The sequence below is a fragment of the Platichthys flesus genome, chromosome 14, assembly GCF_949316205.1.
Source record: "Platichthys flesus chromosome 14, fPlaFle2.1, whole genome shotgun sequence".
NCBI lineage: Eukaryota > Metazoa > Chordata > Actinopteri > Pleuronectiformes > Pleuronectidae > Platichthys > Platichthys flesus.
Genome location: NC_084958.1, coordinates 5,624,227 through 5,640,655, shown reverse-complemented (window position 1 = coordinate 5,640,655; position 16,429 = coordinate 5,624,227). Strand labels below are relative to the sequence as shown.

At 40.0% G+C, this 16,429-nt stretch overlaps 1 protein-coding gene across 3 annotated transcripts in view; it reads left to right on the top strand.

The window, feature by feature from the left end:
- Window positions 1–11,381, top strand: part of LOC133968304 (solute carrier family 12 member 7-like) — a 31,297-nt gene extending 19,916 nt beyond the window's left edge. For 2 of the 3 annotated variants that reach the window (XM_062404278.1, XM_062404277.1), the window contains 19 exons: window positions 744–955; window positions 1,093–1,260; window positions 1,366–1,464; window positions 2,477–2,534; window positions 2,737–2,911; window positions 3,493–3,611; window positions 3,782–3,880; window positions 3,992–4,111; window positions 4,466–4,570; window positions 4,991–5,159; window positions 5,669–5,864; window positions 6,175–6,344; window positions 6,512–6,643; window positions 6,814–6,921; window positions 7,509–7,610; window positions 8,086–8,255; window positions 8,700–8,714; window positions 9,313–9,446; window positions 10,167–11,381. In XM_062404278.1, the coding sequence (XP_062260262.1) occupies window positions 744–955; window positions 1,093–1,260; window positions 1,366–1,464; window positions 2,477–2,534; window positions 2,737–2,911; window positions 3,493–3,611; window positions 3,782–3,880; window positions 3,992–4,111; window positions 4,466–4,570; window positions 4,991–5,159; window positions 5,669–5,864; window positions 6,175–6,344; window positions 6,512–6,643; window positions 6,814–6,921; window positions 7,509–7,610; window positions 8,086–8,255; window positions 8,700–8,714; window positions 9,313–9,446; window positions 10,167–10,258 (2,443 nt within the window). In that variant the 3' untranslated portion in view covers window positions 10,259–11,381. The remainder of the gene's footprint in view (window positions 1–743; window positions 956–1,092; window positions 1,261–1,365; window positions 1,465–2,476; window positions 2,535–2,736; window positions 2,912–3,492; window positions 3,612–3,781; window positions 3,881–3,991; window positions 4,112–4,465; window positions 4,571–4,990; window positions 5,160–5,668; window positions 5,865–6,174; window positions 6,345–6,511; window positions 6,644–6,813; window positions 6,922–7,508; window positions 7,611–8,085; window positions 8,256–8,699; window positions 8,715–9,312; window positions 9,447–10,166) is intronic. The other variant, XM_062404280.1, reaches the window with a different exon arrangement.
- The last annotated feature ends 5,048 nt before the right edge of the window (window positions 11,382–16,429 follow it).

The window sequence follows — 16,429 nt, the reverse complement described above, 5'->3', positions numbered from 1 at the left end:
CAATTTTAACTAGGTAACAGCTCCTACTATCTTAACGCTGGGGCCCCACTGGGATGTGTGACACACGTCTCAGGCACGTCCCCTTTGTGAGAGCCATGCTGCTCTTCTAGATCTCTCTCCGCAACAGAATTGATATGTTGCGTCTTGCCTCTGTCCACTGCACTCCCCCCCTCAGCTGAATCCTGCAGAGTATCTGATGCGTCTGTGCAGAGAACCTCACATTGTGTTGTGCATGTGTGAAATTCCGGAGAAAGCCTGCACCCAATATTTGAAGATCCTTTGCATGGCATGTCTGAAAACAGCCACATATAAATGTTTGCGACGCTTCCACTACCTGTTTGAAAGTAAAAGCCCTCCAGTGTTTCTATTGACTGAATCTAATCCTTCTTTTTAACAAGGTTTTTATTCTTGTTGTAGGACAGAAAGCACATCTTCATACCTGCCATTTATTGGAGTACATAGGCTACTTTAATTTGGGGAAATGCATGCAGCACACTCCCATGCAAACAGTGTGGGCCGGGCATAAAAGCTTTCACAGTAGCTTATAATAAATGTATCTAATCAAATCTTAACAGTTCTGACTTGGTTTATGTCAAACGCTGCACATGAGGAGTTAAAAGCAGCACATTAATCTTAAAAGTTGTCTGGTTAATAAAAAAAAACCTTCAAAGGAAACCACAGCATAGACAAAAGCTCCCATTTAAATACACTATCTCTGTCTCTCTCTGTCTCTGTCTCTACAGTGTGTGTTTGCTGGGGAACCGCTCATTGAAGAACGAACACTTTGAAACGTGTGCAAAGACAGAGCTTGTGAAAAACATGACTGTGAACACCAAGCTCTGGCCGCTCTTCTGTGACAGCGAATACCCCAATGCCACCTGTGACGAATACTTCATGTTGAACAACCTGACAGAAATACAGGCCATACCTGGGCTTCTGAGCGGAGTCATCAAAGGTGAGGTGGAAGACTTGGACGGAGTCTGAGCCCGAATCCACTGGTATTTCCTATTACTGAAAAGTAGTTGCCAGATTCTCCTTAGCTTCGAATCTTAAATGTTCCCCCATCTCTTTCTGCTCTTATCCCTATGTCAGACAACCTGTGGGGGAACTATGGTCCAGCTGGTATGTACGCAGAGAAGAAAACCCAGCCTTCAGTACCGGCCCAGGATTCATCTAACGACATCTCCAAGCATTATATCTTCAACGACTTCTCCACTTACTTCACTCTGCTGGTGGGGATATACTTCCCCTCTGTCACAGGTAGATCCTTCTATACAGCACTCCTCCCTGTCAAAGACCTAACATGTGGTCTGAATTGACCCGTCATGGTTGCAATTTTAACTGTCTGTTTGTGTTTTACTTTAGGTATAATGGCTGGTTCTAATAGGTCTGGTGATCTCAGAGATGCCCAGAGGTCGATCCCAATAGGAACAATAATGGCGATTCTCACCACCTCTTTCATCTGTATCCTCTTGTCTAGTATCTTCCATGGTGTGTGGGTGCGTGTGTTCCTGTCCTGATATCTATGTGAGGCCCATCTTAAACATAGGCTCTACAGGGACAATACATATTTGGAAAGTGACGACGGTTTGATAGATTTTTCTCAAAACTTGGTTTTAGGGTCAGGGTTACAATTAGGCTTATGCTAGGGTTATGCATTTAGATTGAATGGTTAAGGTTAGGATACGGAGCTAGGGAATGTATTATGTCAATGAGTGTCCTCACAAACATAGAAGATAAAAGTTTGTGTGTGTATGTATGATTCTGCTTGGATGATTCTGGATTGTATTCATTTGCCCTGTAGTGTCACAGATATGGGCCCTGTTTCAGAAAGTGGGTTTAGTGTTTGTCAGCCCCTACAAGACAGTGTGAAGGTACTCGCAGTGATTAGTTTGGAGATGGAGTTGTTTCTTCAGGTGAAACATTGTGAAGTGTCATGTAGAATGAACTCACAAGACAGCAAGTTGTGTAGTGTGAACTGCACAGCAATCTTTGCAGTTTGATTTTTTAAATGTGAGACTCTAGATAGTTAAGACTGATCTATGAAAAATCATTTCTCACGGTGTGATAAGTCACTTTTATGGGATTGGCTCACCATAGTCATATATTAATGAGTGAGCGGGACTGAAAAAACTAAACCTAAGAAAAACTAAGTGTAGTTGAAAGTATGGTTTGTGAGATAGGCAGATATTTGTGGTATTAGTAGGAAGATGTATTCGGGTTAAAACGGAGGCTCTGTGCTTTAATTTCCCGTTACCATGGTGAATTGCAGAGTCAGAGCTCCATCGATGATGGCTTTTTTCGCACTCATTCACGAGGCCTACGCTTAGTTCAGAATAATAATGTCTAAGATGAACAAACCCAGGTCAGCTGTTTTGGAACCCACATCCACACCAAGGTTCTGAATTTGTGAAACAGGCCTCAGGCTATTATTGAAAAGCAAATACAAGTATTTCCATCTTAATGCCACACTCAGACATCTCCTGTGTGGTCTTGTTTGGAGCCTGTATTGAAGGAGTGGTACTGAGAGACAAGTAAGTGAGTTTTGAATTGACTTTGACCCACTCATTGTAACCCAGCAGAAAAACAAGTGGTACAGATTATTGTAGTTGGTTGTACTGAGATAATCAACTGAACCAGGTATACATTTCCGTATTCAATGTTTTACGTTTTCAATAAGGGTTAACTATAATTAACTTAAATACATAACAGTGTGCATGTGTGTGGATGTTTCAGGTTTGGTTACTCTGTAAAGAAGAACCCAGTGATTGGTATTCTGGCCTGGCCTTCACCCTGGGTGATTGTGATTGGCTCCTTTTTCTCCTGCTGTGGAGCAGGACTTCAGAGCCTCACTGGCGCCCCCCGGCTGTTGCAGGCCATCGCTCGGGACGGCATCATCCCATTCTTGCAGGTCAGTGCTGCAGAGATTCTTCATATGGCACAGATCTGTGTGCTTTTACAATCAGTGGACACTGACAATGACTCTGCACATTTCTTTGCTGATTTTCAGACCGCAGGACTTGAAGCCCAATTATTCAATTTTATAGACATTGATTTATTCTTAAAAGAAATCTCACCTCACGTCCTCACAAACAGATGCCTTCATCAGGCACAAATGGGCGATTTAAATTGATACATGAAAAGTTTGTGCAATTTAGAGTCTTACGAATCTTGGTAAGAAAACAACCACAAAAAAAAACTCAGATTTAGAATAAGAATTTCTTGAAAGAATGTCCTTGCATTGTTTTAAGAGTACTTTTCAGATATCTTAATTTACTAATATAATTAATCAGTTATCATCTACAAAAGGTTTGTACTGAATATGCTGTGTTACAGTGAGATTCAAGCCATAAAAAATACAGACAGTATCGTGCAAATACAGAAGCTGATGTGTACCAATGATGATAAATGTTTATTTTTTTATTAATATGTTTCTGCCATTACATTTAGCTCTTTACAGACCGTCTGTCTCTGTATCCCTGTCCTCCTCAGGTCTTTGGTCATGGGAAGGCCAACGGCGAGCCGACCTGGGCTCTGTTGCTGACAGTGGGGATCTGTGAGATAGGAATCCTCATCGCTTCTCTGGATGCTGTGGCCCCCATCCTCTCCATGTATATTACTCAAGATACAAAATATGATACACTTCGAACATCATATACAAATATACATTTTTTATGGACTTAATGCCATTTTTTCTCTGGCCAGTTTTCTACCTATAAATGCTATTCATGTGGTCATTTTTTAAAATCTTTCTAATTGATGTGTCCACTCATCTTCTCAGGTTCTTCCTCATGTGTTATCTGTTCGTCAACCTGGCCTGTGCTGTACAGACGTTGCTCCGCACACCCAACTGGAGACCTCGATTCAAGTTCTATCACTGGTGAGAACAGCTTCAAACTTTGACTGTGTCCATACTTACATGTTTTGGTCACTCAACAAGTGTCTGGTTCCTGTACACATGTGCATGTGTGTGTTTGTGTGTATCTTGTAGGACCCTGTCCTTCTTAGGGATGATCCTGTGTCTCTCCCTTATGTTCCTCTCCTCCTGGTACTATGCCCTGGTGGCCATTGTGATAGCGGGATGTATCTACAAGTACATTGAGTACAGAGGGTGAGTCTTAACATTTCAGGTTAAGGTACCAAGTCAAAAGTGCTGTTAACTCTCCATTACTGGTAGGATTCAAGCACAGAATTACCACCGCCTTGATTTATCGAACACAACAAAAGTGTTTCCAGTCTTTTTTTATGTCAGAGGTGCAGCCACTTTTTTATTATTTCTGAACTATTCAAAATAAATGCTTTGAAAGTTAATTTAACAGGAACATTTCCATGTAGAGATCTGATGCAGATGGATTTAATGTCAAAAATCTTGGTCCAGATGGTAGCTTGTTAAACCGTAAGTCTTCTGTTACTAAACATTGGGAAAAATAATCTAAGTTTCTTCATGTTGACCTTTTCCTTGTAGGGCGGTGAAGGAGTGGGGAGATGGTATCCGAGGCCTGTCCTTAAATGCAGCACGCTACGCTCTCATCCGACTGGAGGAAGTGCCACTGCACACCAAAAACTGGAGGTGAGCGAGGGTATTGTTTGTGTGTGTTTGTATAAAACACATTAATTTGACATGTTCTTCATTTTACTTGGTACTGATTGGTGTGTGTGTGTGTTGTGACTTTTTGTAATTGTGAAGTTGTCTATTGCACGCATAATTGATAACATTTCAAGGCTCCAGTCATAACCTTTGGTTTGGGATTGCTGATTTTTTATTATACACAAGTAGTAGCCTCAATAGATTTAAGTATAAAATAGCAATAGCTCCACGGGTTAGGATAGTTATGAAACAGTGGATATATGAAAAGTCATTCATTTAAATAGATTTTAAATTATTGATCAAATTCACATTATATTTTCCAAAATGTTCAGCTGTACAATCTACTACATGTGTAGGAGGTTTGGATTCATACAATAAGTTTCACTTTGTTCTGGTCTTCAGGCCTCAGCTGTTGGTGTTGTGTAAGCTGGACTCAGACATGGCGGTCAAACACCCCCGGCTCCTGTCCTTCACCACGCAGCTCAAAGCTGGGAAGGGACTGACCATCGTCTGCTCAGTCCTGGAGGGAACTTACATGACGCGGGGCAACCAGGCCAAGTTGGGAGAACAGGTGTTTTCATTTGTTTTAGTCATCTGTGCTGCCTTTGTCCTCTCTGGTGTGAAGTTGAAGTTGACCTTTCAGTTCTTAAGCTCCCACCGGTTGACTCTTTCAGACAAACGCAAGGCGCTTAATCAACCAGTTACCACCCTTATGATTAGATTTTTCATGATTGTGAAATTTAGGGGCAATGTTTATGTAGTATAAGCGAAATATGCATTGATAAAATAATGGTGTGAATGATGACTCTCGTTTGTGTCTGATGTTGGACTGTCTGAGAAGTTGCATTCCTCATCGAGTTGAACTTGAAAATAGACAACAGCCATGACACATATTAAAAAATTAGCCCCACTGGATAATGTCTTGCATAACCCAGTAATCGCAAGCACTGCATGGGAAAAAACTATAATGTGTGTTTTACGTAACAGGTTCTCATTTTGTTTGGTTTTCATCAACTAAACTCTCACTTCTCTTGCCCTTTCTCAATCTCCTGCCTTGCTCGTTTCATTTACTTCCTGCAGAACTTAAAAGCCGCCATGGCTGCAGAGCGAACAAAGGGTTTTTCCCATGTGGTGGTTTCGTCCAACCTGCGAGATGGTTTCTCCCTCCTCATCCAGTCAGCAGGACTGGGAGGAATGAAACACAATGCCGTCCTGATGGCCTGGCCAGTGGGCTGGAAACAGGCCCGGGACTCCTCTGCGAGGAGGAATTTTATAGGTAAAATACAGAGGAGTGTGTCAAAGCAAACGAGTAACAAGATGAGATCTCTTCATGTTCATTTGTCTCAACCCTGCAGCTTCGCTTCTGTGGAACAAGGTCAAATAAATCACAAAACTCTCTAGTACCAATAAAAGGCATTTAAATAAGTAGGCATAACAGTTCTGGTAACTTATTAATTCGAAATATTTCCCCCACATTTCTCTTAACTTTGCAAGGAATTTGTCCAATATTTCAAAAACTGTACTCTGATTAATGCCTTCATTAAAAGTTACAATAACATAACTCCCACCCATCTCTCCTCCTCCAGAAACCGTAAGAGAGACGACAGCAGCACATCAAGCTCTGCTGGTCGCTAAGAACATCGACCACTTCCCTAGTAACCAGGAGCGTCTGAAGCAGGGAACCGTCGACGTGTGGTGGATCGTACATGATGGTGGACTGCTCATGCTGCTGCCATTTTTACTGAGTCAACACAAGGTACGTTTGTCTGTGCGTTGTCTAAAAGTCCTGTGCACTATTCATTGATTGTGGTTTTTATGTGTGCAAAAAAATAAGAGAGTATTAACAGCAGAAACATAGATTATATAGATGATTCAATAGGTGTAGGTAGACTGTATTGATTTAGTATGGATTATAATCTGCAGGTATGGAGGAAGAGCAAAATGAGGATCTTTACGGTAGCACAGATGGACGACAACTCCATCCAGATGAAGAAAGATCTCCAGATGTTTGTCTATCATCTGCGACTGGACGCAGTGGTAGAGGTGGTGGAAATGGTAAGTGAGGCTGCAGTTACACTCTCATGCAGGCTACTAAAGCAAGTGCTAACTGATGTCTTTTAAGTGCTCTAGACAAGATGGACAATCACACCAAATCAATCATATGATATAATTTTGTTATTTAACTCTGGATAAGGAATAAGCAAACCTTCTCTGTGTCCCCGCAGCATGAGAGCGATATCTCAGCCTTCACCTACGAGAAGACGCTGGTGATGGAGCAGAGATCTCAGATGCTCAAGCAGATGCAGCTGTCTCGCACTGAGAGGGAGAGAGAGGTACAGCGATGCACATTTCACACTGTAGAAAAGACACAGAGCACACCAGAAAGAAAAACCTACAGGCTTCATTATACGGCTTTTCACTCATTATACAATAAGGTATAAAATTATAATGTACCGATGTGATATGCTATAGAATGAAAAAAACTATTTGACATACATGATGATTAATGTACAAACAGACATTCAAATTAAAGTGTTACTAAAAACAACTTAAGCATATTGTCACTATATGCTAAATACTTAAAAAACTTTTTGAACACAATGTAGATATTATACACTATAAAATAAAATGAGTTGCTTTTACAAAAATAAAGTATGGAAACTATTATGAGAATTTTTTTTACATAAGATGGTGTGTGAATTATATAAAGTCAAATTCAGTCAAATTTTTTTGAGGCAGGGAGTTCCTTATCTTTAGTGAATCAAATGTTTTAAATTTGACTGAGCAGCTCAAACTGCAAAGAGCACAATAGTAATTGAGATAGAGAGGAAGGTGAAGCATAAATCCCCATGACCTGTTCTGCTCTTGTTGAACTTGAACTCTTCCCCAAACCTGGCCTGTGATTGGGCGGCGGGCTCAGATTCAGAGCATCACAGATGTGTCACGCGGCTCCATAAAAAGGAAGACATCGTCTCGTGTTGGCGCCCCACCCCTCAACACTGTGTGTATTCCAGAGGATGAGGTAGCAACGGCAACCAAACAGCCTGTAGTAGCCAACCATGGTGCCATTGGTCCATCCATTAATCATGGCATCCCATCTCTCCATCACCATCCTTTTAAAGACACCTGCAATTCTCCTCCATCCACTGTACTGAACACGCTGCCTGTGCAGAACCACCGGGACATAAAGCTGCGATTAGAGGAAGACAGATCCTTCACTGATTGTTGTTTTGACTGTTGGGGCAGATGTCATAACAACAGACGTGTGTCCATTCGTTTCACACCTTCATTTGCATTCTTCACCATTAAACTGCCTCTCACCTGACTGCTCTGTTAACATCTATGATTCTTTTGTTTCTGTTCATGTTTTTATGTAAAGTTATGATTTACATCTCTTTTAAAGTTGTGAAAACCTGAGCTTCGGTCAAGAAGTTCTGTGTTGCTTTATTTATGATGAGACTAACGCTGAAAACACCATCTGACCTGTCCTTTATTAGGCCCAGCTGATCCACGACCGCAACACGGCCTCTCACTCTGCAATGACCGACAAAGCTGCAGGCGCCACACCAGATCGTGTTCACATGACCTGGACCAAAGAAAAACTGGTCAACGAGAGGAACAGACAGAGAGAAAACATGGCGGTCAAAGACTTGTTTAATATGAAACCGTAAGTAGATCCAGCTGAGCTTAAGACACGCTTCCCTGACCTGACTTGTCCAATATGACGAGTTAACTCACACAATATAATTTATTTGTTTAAATGGATATTCGTAATTATTATTTGTACAACTGTTTTTACAACGATAATTGAAAGTTCTCTTAGTAGCTATAATTATACACATTTTTTTTTTATTTGAGTACTGCACCTAGTGTAAATGGTCATATCCTATTATGTAATGGAAATGCTTTTCCCTTAAAAGTCTGTTGTAATGTTAGTATTTACCTACATTTGTAATGTAATTTATTGATACTGGTTGATGTGAGACAAACAATCTCAACAAAAGTCAGTGAAGTTCTCGAGACAATATAATGATATAAGTTGCTGACAATCTGAAAGAGGAACAGCCTTTATCTTATCATTAATGTTTTTGTTGTTCTTCCTTTCTTCTAGTGAGTGGGAGCACCTGTAAGTCCCTCTATTTTTCACATTTTGATTGCCTGTGCATGAACTCACTCTGTGCATGTGCATATTTAGGTTTGTGAGAATTATTTCTGCTGGTGTGCTCGTTGTATTTTAAATATACGGTAGATGGATTATGCATCTCTCACTGTACACAAAGGAAGCAACAATATTCCAGATACAGGTGCTACCACCTTGCACTGTTTCTCATAGCCAGCTTTTGGTAAAACATTTATTTGAAGTGTCCCCTGACTTTCAAATGTGTTGAGTGTATCACCTATGCTGCAACCAGCCACCAGGGGGCAATCCATTACATAAAATCAAAGCCACAACAATCCAGTTTTTGTTGGCTTCACTTTTGGGAGCTGTCATGTCATCCATCTTTTTTTATAATAATCGGTATGTGAAAATTGCTCCACGGTTCAGTGTCAGTGCTGCATGTGTTTACTCATTTATATTTAACCACATGATCTACGGTTGCTGATAGTGTTAACCCTGCAGACTTTAGATTTAAGATATTTAACCAAAAACTGACTTTGCTTGACGTAGTGGGCCACTTATCACTTCAGTCAGTGCTGTTACTAATGTCTCTGGTTTAACGCAGCAACCAGTCCAATGTGCGGAGGATGCACACTGCGGTGAAGCTCAATGAGGCGGTTGTCAAGAAATCCCAAAATTCACAGCTGGTTTTGCTCAACATGCCAGGCCCACCGAAGAACATGAAAGGGGACGAGAACTGTATCCTTTGTCAGCCAGCTGGTCATTTGGTCTCTCATTCTGACTGCCAATCATGGCATGTTAAAGTAATGTAGTAATGTTAAGGAAAATTTGGTGAAATATGTGTATTTGCTTTCTCAACAACGGATAAATGGTAGGATTGGCACTCATGTCTACAATAAATATGAACCTAGCACCAACATGAGCTCAAATTAGATTAAAGACTGGTAACAGGTTAACAGGTGACCTAGCTTTGTAAATAAACGATCAACATTTTACGGTTAAGTTGGTAAAGAATTTAACAAGGAATTGAATTAGTGATTTTTAGAGTTATATTTATTTATTAAGTTTAGATTGAGTTAACCCAGCGTTAGTCCAAGCCTTTGGCTTGAGCTTTATTCTACATTTTAGACTTAGGATGTTTAAATTCTCATTACTTTCAGGCCAATCAATGAAAAAATGTATATCTAGAAATAGCATTAAATGTCTTAATGTTAGTATAATACCATGTTGCTCAACTGTTAATTTACTTAGTAAATAAGAAAATCCAATTTATTAGACTGTATTTGCTTGTACCCATGACCTCAGTATTTCTAAAATGATGGCAATAGCCTTCTTAACCCTTTTACCTTGTATTATTGATATATCTCTAATACTGAAAAAGCTAAAATTAAGAAGTATTGTAGTGGAGTAAAAGTATAATAGTGTGCGTGATGTCCTTAACCATGATGTGTCTCTCAGATATGGAGTTTCTGGAGGTTCTGATGGAAGGTTTAGATCGCGTCCTGTTGGTTCGTGGAGGAGGTAGTGAGGTCATTACCATCTACTCGTAGCACCAACAATCCGACCTGTTTAAAAGGACACTGGAGAAAACATGGTTGGACAGTGGGAACACAGAGGTAAGGAAGCGTTTAACAAAGGAGGGCCTGGCTTCAAGCTGGGACATGGACAAAGATGTGTGGCAGAGGACAAACAGTACAAACCCGCTCACACTGTCAGGAGAGAATACGCTTGACATTCTGGAGGACTGTGTGAAGGACTAGGGAGTCTTCTTTCGACACAGCCTGGGCTCAGTGCGTCGTCTCAGGGCACAGAGGGCGCTCCGCAACCTGTCTTCCTGGGACTCCGTAATGCCTCCAGATGTCCACACTGTCAGATGACGACTGTGAGGTCGTCCTGCTGAGAGATGTTCTTTCCTCTGAAAGAGACGGCAGCAATATGTTATATTTCTTCACCAGGCACCTCTTTAGAAGAAACAACTCCTGACTACAACTTGTTGTTATGTTTTAGCATTTTGTAGCATTTTGTGGCTCCAAGGTTATCCCATTGGTTTCAATTAGCAATGCTGAAATTGTTGAGAATGTCTTCATTTCAATGTCATTGAGAAAAATGTTCAGATGACCGACATTGGAATGAAACGATGAGTTGAACATGCTTTTTAGTCGTAATATTTTATAGAATATCATGTTTACCTCATGTCATTGCAAAGGACATTGGGACAAAACCATCAACTGTAAGGACAGTTTGGGGGTCAATTTGGCAGTATTGATCAATAGGAATCAATAGTGACGATTGTTTAAAACACTGCTCACTTGTTGTAATGTGAGTGATAACTTTAATTTATATTGTGTTGCTTCATACATTTTTATGTCCCTGTAAATGAGCTCATCATTAAATGTAAAGGGATCAGATGCCAGAACAGAACAGAGATTGGCAGGCACTTACATGTTTAATGTTTTAACAGTAATCATGTGGGAGGTGGTGACAAAGTGATTTGTGACGATTAATCCAAAGTCAAATTCTTCCAGAGAGACTGAAATCAACATTCAGGCTGATCCGTCACCCCTTGTATTTGTGAAAGCAAATTCACTCAAAGATGATTTTTTGAAGTTTAGGAAAGGAGGTATACTGCTTGATGTTGATTGTCTTCTTGTTTAAAGAATCTCTTACAATTTGTTCAAGCCGTGTTTCTGTGTTTACTGATCTCAACAATAACATTTAAGTTCAGTTAGTTTCCAATGAACGAAGGTACACAACAGTGGGATGACATTCATATTAATCTTACTGTAAATAAGAGTGGGGTCAATGTCAAGACACGCGCAGTTAACAGAGTCATCCACCACAGCTTTCATTAACAGCAGAATAACAAGATAGTGAATGTTTGTATTCATATAGAGCTTTTCGTCTTGATCTGCACTCAGCTCTTTACATAACAGTTTTCCATTCACCCATTCACACCCACACTCATACAGCACATCTAGTAGTAGCACTTTTTTATTCTATCAGGGGAAATTCAGGGTTTCAGCATCTTGCCCAAGGACACTTCGGCATGCAGATGGAGAGGACTGGGAGTCGATCTGATGACGTTCTGGTTGGGGGACGACCGCTCTACCACAAAGTAACATCAAAACACTTGTGGATTCATTCTATAAGGAATACTTCGGAAGAACAAGGACTAATCTCCACAGAACTTCTGGATGTGCCTGATCTAATGATGGCCAATATATATAAAATAAAGAAGATATCAAACAACTTTTGAGATCCCTAACAATGGCATTTACATCAAGCTAATGAAATCCTTGCTGTTGGATCACTTTATTCAGCACTGTTACAATAAAGGTTCTGGTTTCTCATTTTTACCTTTCAGAGAGGATAAAGTGTCTCATGGTTGGACAGGCTTTCCCTAACTTTATATCTATCATATATATTTTTATCTTTAATGGGGCATTTCACCTTTAGTGTATGCACGACACCAGGGCCGGTCTTTCCTACAGGCGACATAGGCGGTTGCCTAGGGCGCCACTCAGAGGGGGGCGCCAAAAACTGCGCCGAGCAAAAAAAAATCCCCCAAAAAAATAATTGCGCCCCCTTCTATATTTGATATGGCCCAAAATATTGTATTTAATAACTTTAACAGTAATTTAAGTAGTTTCATTAGAGAAATCAGTAAATGACAGCAGCGCTCAGGTGGAACGTTTGGCACCGGAGCAGTTTCACCTCGTCCTGTCTCTTTGGCCAGATGAGGGAGTGAATGCTCCGTGTTTTTACAGCACACAGACTCTGTAATTCATGTATTGGTATTGTGCCTTATAAAGACCAGTTATAAGCTAATGTTCAATAGGTCTATATTGTAAATGTTTATATTTCTTTATGAGTGATAATGTATATTAAAATGTTGGAGGAAAGAGACACCATAATAATTGAATGTATGTTTTATCCACTTTAAAATGAAGTTACACTCTGTGTACTTGTGTTTACTTTGAATAAGATGCAGTCTGGATGAGGAACTGAAGGCTCCGTGTCGTTATTGCTGCTGCATTCCTGCTGTATTCTACAGATATACTTTGCTGCTGTGGTATCTATTTTGGGACTCATAACATATATCTCCAACCAATATTTTGACATAAAAAAAATTAATCTAACATCAGGGTAAAATTAGGCAAAAATTGAGGTACGTACCTCCTTGGTGTTGTCAGAACACACTAGCAAATTGAGGCTTATGGCTGGATTGTGTGTGTCCAAGCAACTCAGATGAAGAAAGAAATAATTAGGGCCCGAGCACCGAATGGTGAGAGGCCCTATTGAATCTGTAAGGATTTTTATTATTATTATTAGGGCCCGAGCACCGAATGGTGAGAGGCCCTATTGAATCTGTAAGGATTTTTATTATTAGGGCCCGAGCACCGAATGGTGAGAGGCCCTATTGAATCTGTAAGGATTTTTATTATTATTAGGGCCCGAGCACCGAAATCGGTGGGAGGCCCTATTGAAATTGAAATGATTATTATTATTAGGGCCCGAGCACCGAAATCGGTGGGAGGCCCTATTGAAATTGAAATGATTATTATTATTATTAGGGCCCGAGCACCGAAATCGGTGGGAGGCCCTATTGAAATTGAAATGATTATTATTATTATTAGGGCCCGAGCACCGAAATCGGTGGGAGGCCCTATTGAAATTGAAATGATTATTATTATTAGGGCCCGAGCACCGAAATCGGTGGGAGGCCCTATTGAAATTGAAATGATTATTATTATTATTATTATTATTTTTCTTAGCTTAAATGAATTGGCTTTTTGAGGGCTTTAATGTGCTCAAAAAGTTGTAGGAGTTTGCAGTAAATTCGAAGGCGGCGTAAAATTACGTATTCTGGAGTATTTTGAAAAGGGCGTGGCAAAATGGCTCAAGAGCGCCACCTACGGAAAAGCCCCTCATTTAGCATTCACCGATCCTCAAAAAAAACAAAGATTATTGTGTATCATGACTAGATGCACAAAAAAGTCCATCAGTGCATTATGAATAACGCAACAGGAAGCCCGCCAGTTTGACTTTAGTGGCCATTTTGGTCATATTCCATATTTTTTCTTTGATGTACTTGTCGTACAGCTTTCATCAGATCAACTTCAAATTTAGACGATCGTCATCACAACAAATTGGAGATCTAAAGTTATTGAAGGATTACGTTTTAGCAAAACCGTCTGACCGTGGTGTGGCGTTAAAGTTTGATGAAACGCCATCAAAACACAAGCTTCCATATTTCATACATATTTTGTCCAATTGAGTCCAAACTAGACACATTCGACAAGAGTCGCCACCAGAAGACATGGGTGCAGAAATTGTGACTTACAATCACAGCGCCCCCTGGTGGTAACGCGAAATGTCTTGTTTTGGTACGTGTTATGTTTTTATGTACTACTCAGACAGCTTTCATCAGATCAACTTAAAAATTAGATGAGACTCTACAAAACAAGATGAAGATCTAAAGTTATCAGAATTTAAACTTTTCATCATACCGTGTGACCGTGGTGAGGTCTTAAAGTTCGACTAAACGCCAATATAAGCGAGCTTCTGTAACTTAGACATATTTTGTCCAATCGACTCCAAACTACACATATAAGACAAGAGTCGCGACCGGAAGACATCTACCTAGAAATCATGACTTAAAAGGAAAGCGCCCCCTGGTGGCATCAGGAAATGTCTTGTTTTGGTCATCTTACTCTTTGATGTATTTCCCTCCAGCCACTTTACTAAACCATGTCAAACTGTGTCAAATTGGTCTCAAGATATTGATAATGTAGGCATAACATTATTGTGACTTTTCATCATGCAGATTGTTAATGGCGTGGCATCAAAGTTCATCAGCTCACCATGACCAATGAATCCCATTTTAACAGAGTTACCCTGAACGCAGCATGAGACCGCTTTCGGTTTGTTACGTCTCACACTTGGATGAATTTCTCCTCATTCACTTTGCTAAACCATGTCAAACTGTGTCACATGGGTCTCAATATATTGATAATGTAGGCATAACATTGCTGTGAGTTTTCATCATGCGGATTATTCATAGCTTTGCAGCAGACTTCTTCAACTCGCCATGACAAACGAAGCTGCATTTAACACAGCTGCAAGTGAACGCCTCATGAGACTCTGAAAGAAGTTACGTCGTCACAAGCTGCGGAGCTGTGTATCACGAAGAACCGGAGAACGGTTGGCGAGTCTGGATGAGAGGACGGCGGCGGAGTCACTGTGGACGTTGTTCGCTCAGCAGGTTAGAGTGTGGGACTCAAAGGTTTTTGTCCCCTCTCCCGTTGTGTCTTTTCCTGTGTGAACTCTGCCGCTCTCAACAGCAGCACTGGCTATGAGCTAGCTCCTGCTAGCTTCAACGAAGCATCTCTCAACTGCTACGTAAGTTAAACGGACACTTCTGACTGACTGTGATGATAAGCAAAAGAGACACTGTGGATGTGTGATGTGTTGTACTGCATTTGTTTGATCTGTTTACTAATACTAGCTCTAATAAATACTGTATAAATTATATTTTGCTCCTGAATTGAACTGTGTTAAAGGGGTTCACATGGAAAATATATGTTCAATTATGTAAAGGGTGATTTTTGTTACTATTATACTAATGGAGATTTAGCACTTGCTACACATTGTAAGAGCAGCTGTTCAAAGGAGCACTACGTCTTTTAAGGCTCTTTATTCAGAGTCACGGTGTTGATGTCCTGTCACGTGTTACAGTGAAAAATAACCGTGTCTCCCACCTTCAGTATTTAAATCGTTAATCTCAGACTGACTTCACTGAATTCTTTTGTTAAATATGAGTAAGTCATAGCCTTGTACCTTTACTAGAACAGACAGTGTCATACAGAGTTGTGGGCTTATATGCACTACCTATTTCCTAATCTGAAATGATTATGCTCTGATTAACTTTGAACTAATATTTTATTTTTACCATTTAAAAGTCTGTTAATTACTTAACCTGGCCCATGTATGACTTTACATATCTGTGTATTGGTTTCATGTTCCTCTAGAAGGTCCAACTTGACACACAACTTGAATCCAACCAGACTGAACACTGACTCCAGGTACAGACCTGATTTCATTACTTAAAAACAATCAAAGTATTGCACATAATACATAATGTATTAAATTATAATGCAATACTTTTAATGTGAAATAGCTCCATTAAAAACATTCATTGTCATGGTAGTGCACGTTTTAATCCAAAAGCATATTCAAATACACAGTTGAATATCCACAGAAAATAAGATTACACACTTTGTTCATATGTAACTCTTCCTCTACAATAATGACGATCACTTTCATGTTTCCTATCATTTTATTAGGGACAGACGAGCCTGAAGGACACAGCTGTGATGACCATGTTCTGTCTCTTATGGCAAAGCAGAAATATAAAACACTGGGTTCTTATCTAAAGTGTATCAAATCAGATCTCCACCATGTTGCTGCTGAGGACATCAGGTGCTGCAGTTCTTCATCTATGAAGAGAAAAAACGCACTGTTAAAGAATGTTTTGTGTTGTGTATAAAGCACAACAGATTTCAGATAGAACTGTTGTACTGTGGTCTTGGTTTATATCCTCATGGTGAAATGTACATATTTTAAGTCCCTTCTGATAAAAGTGCTGAAAGAAATACAACATTGTACAAATACATAAAATGTCTTTCTACCTCATCAGTACTATTCAAGGTGATAATCTC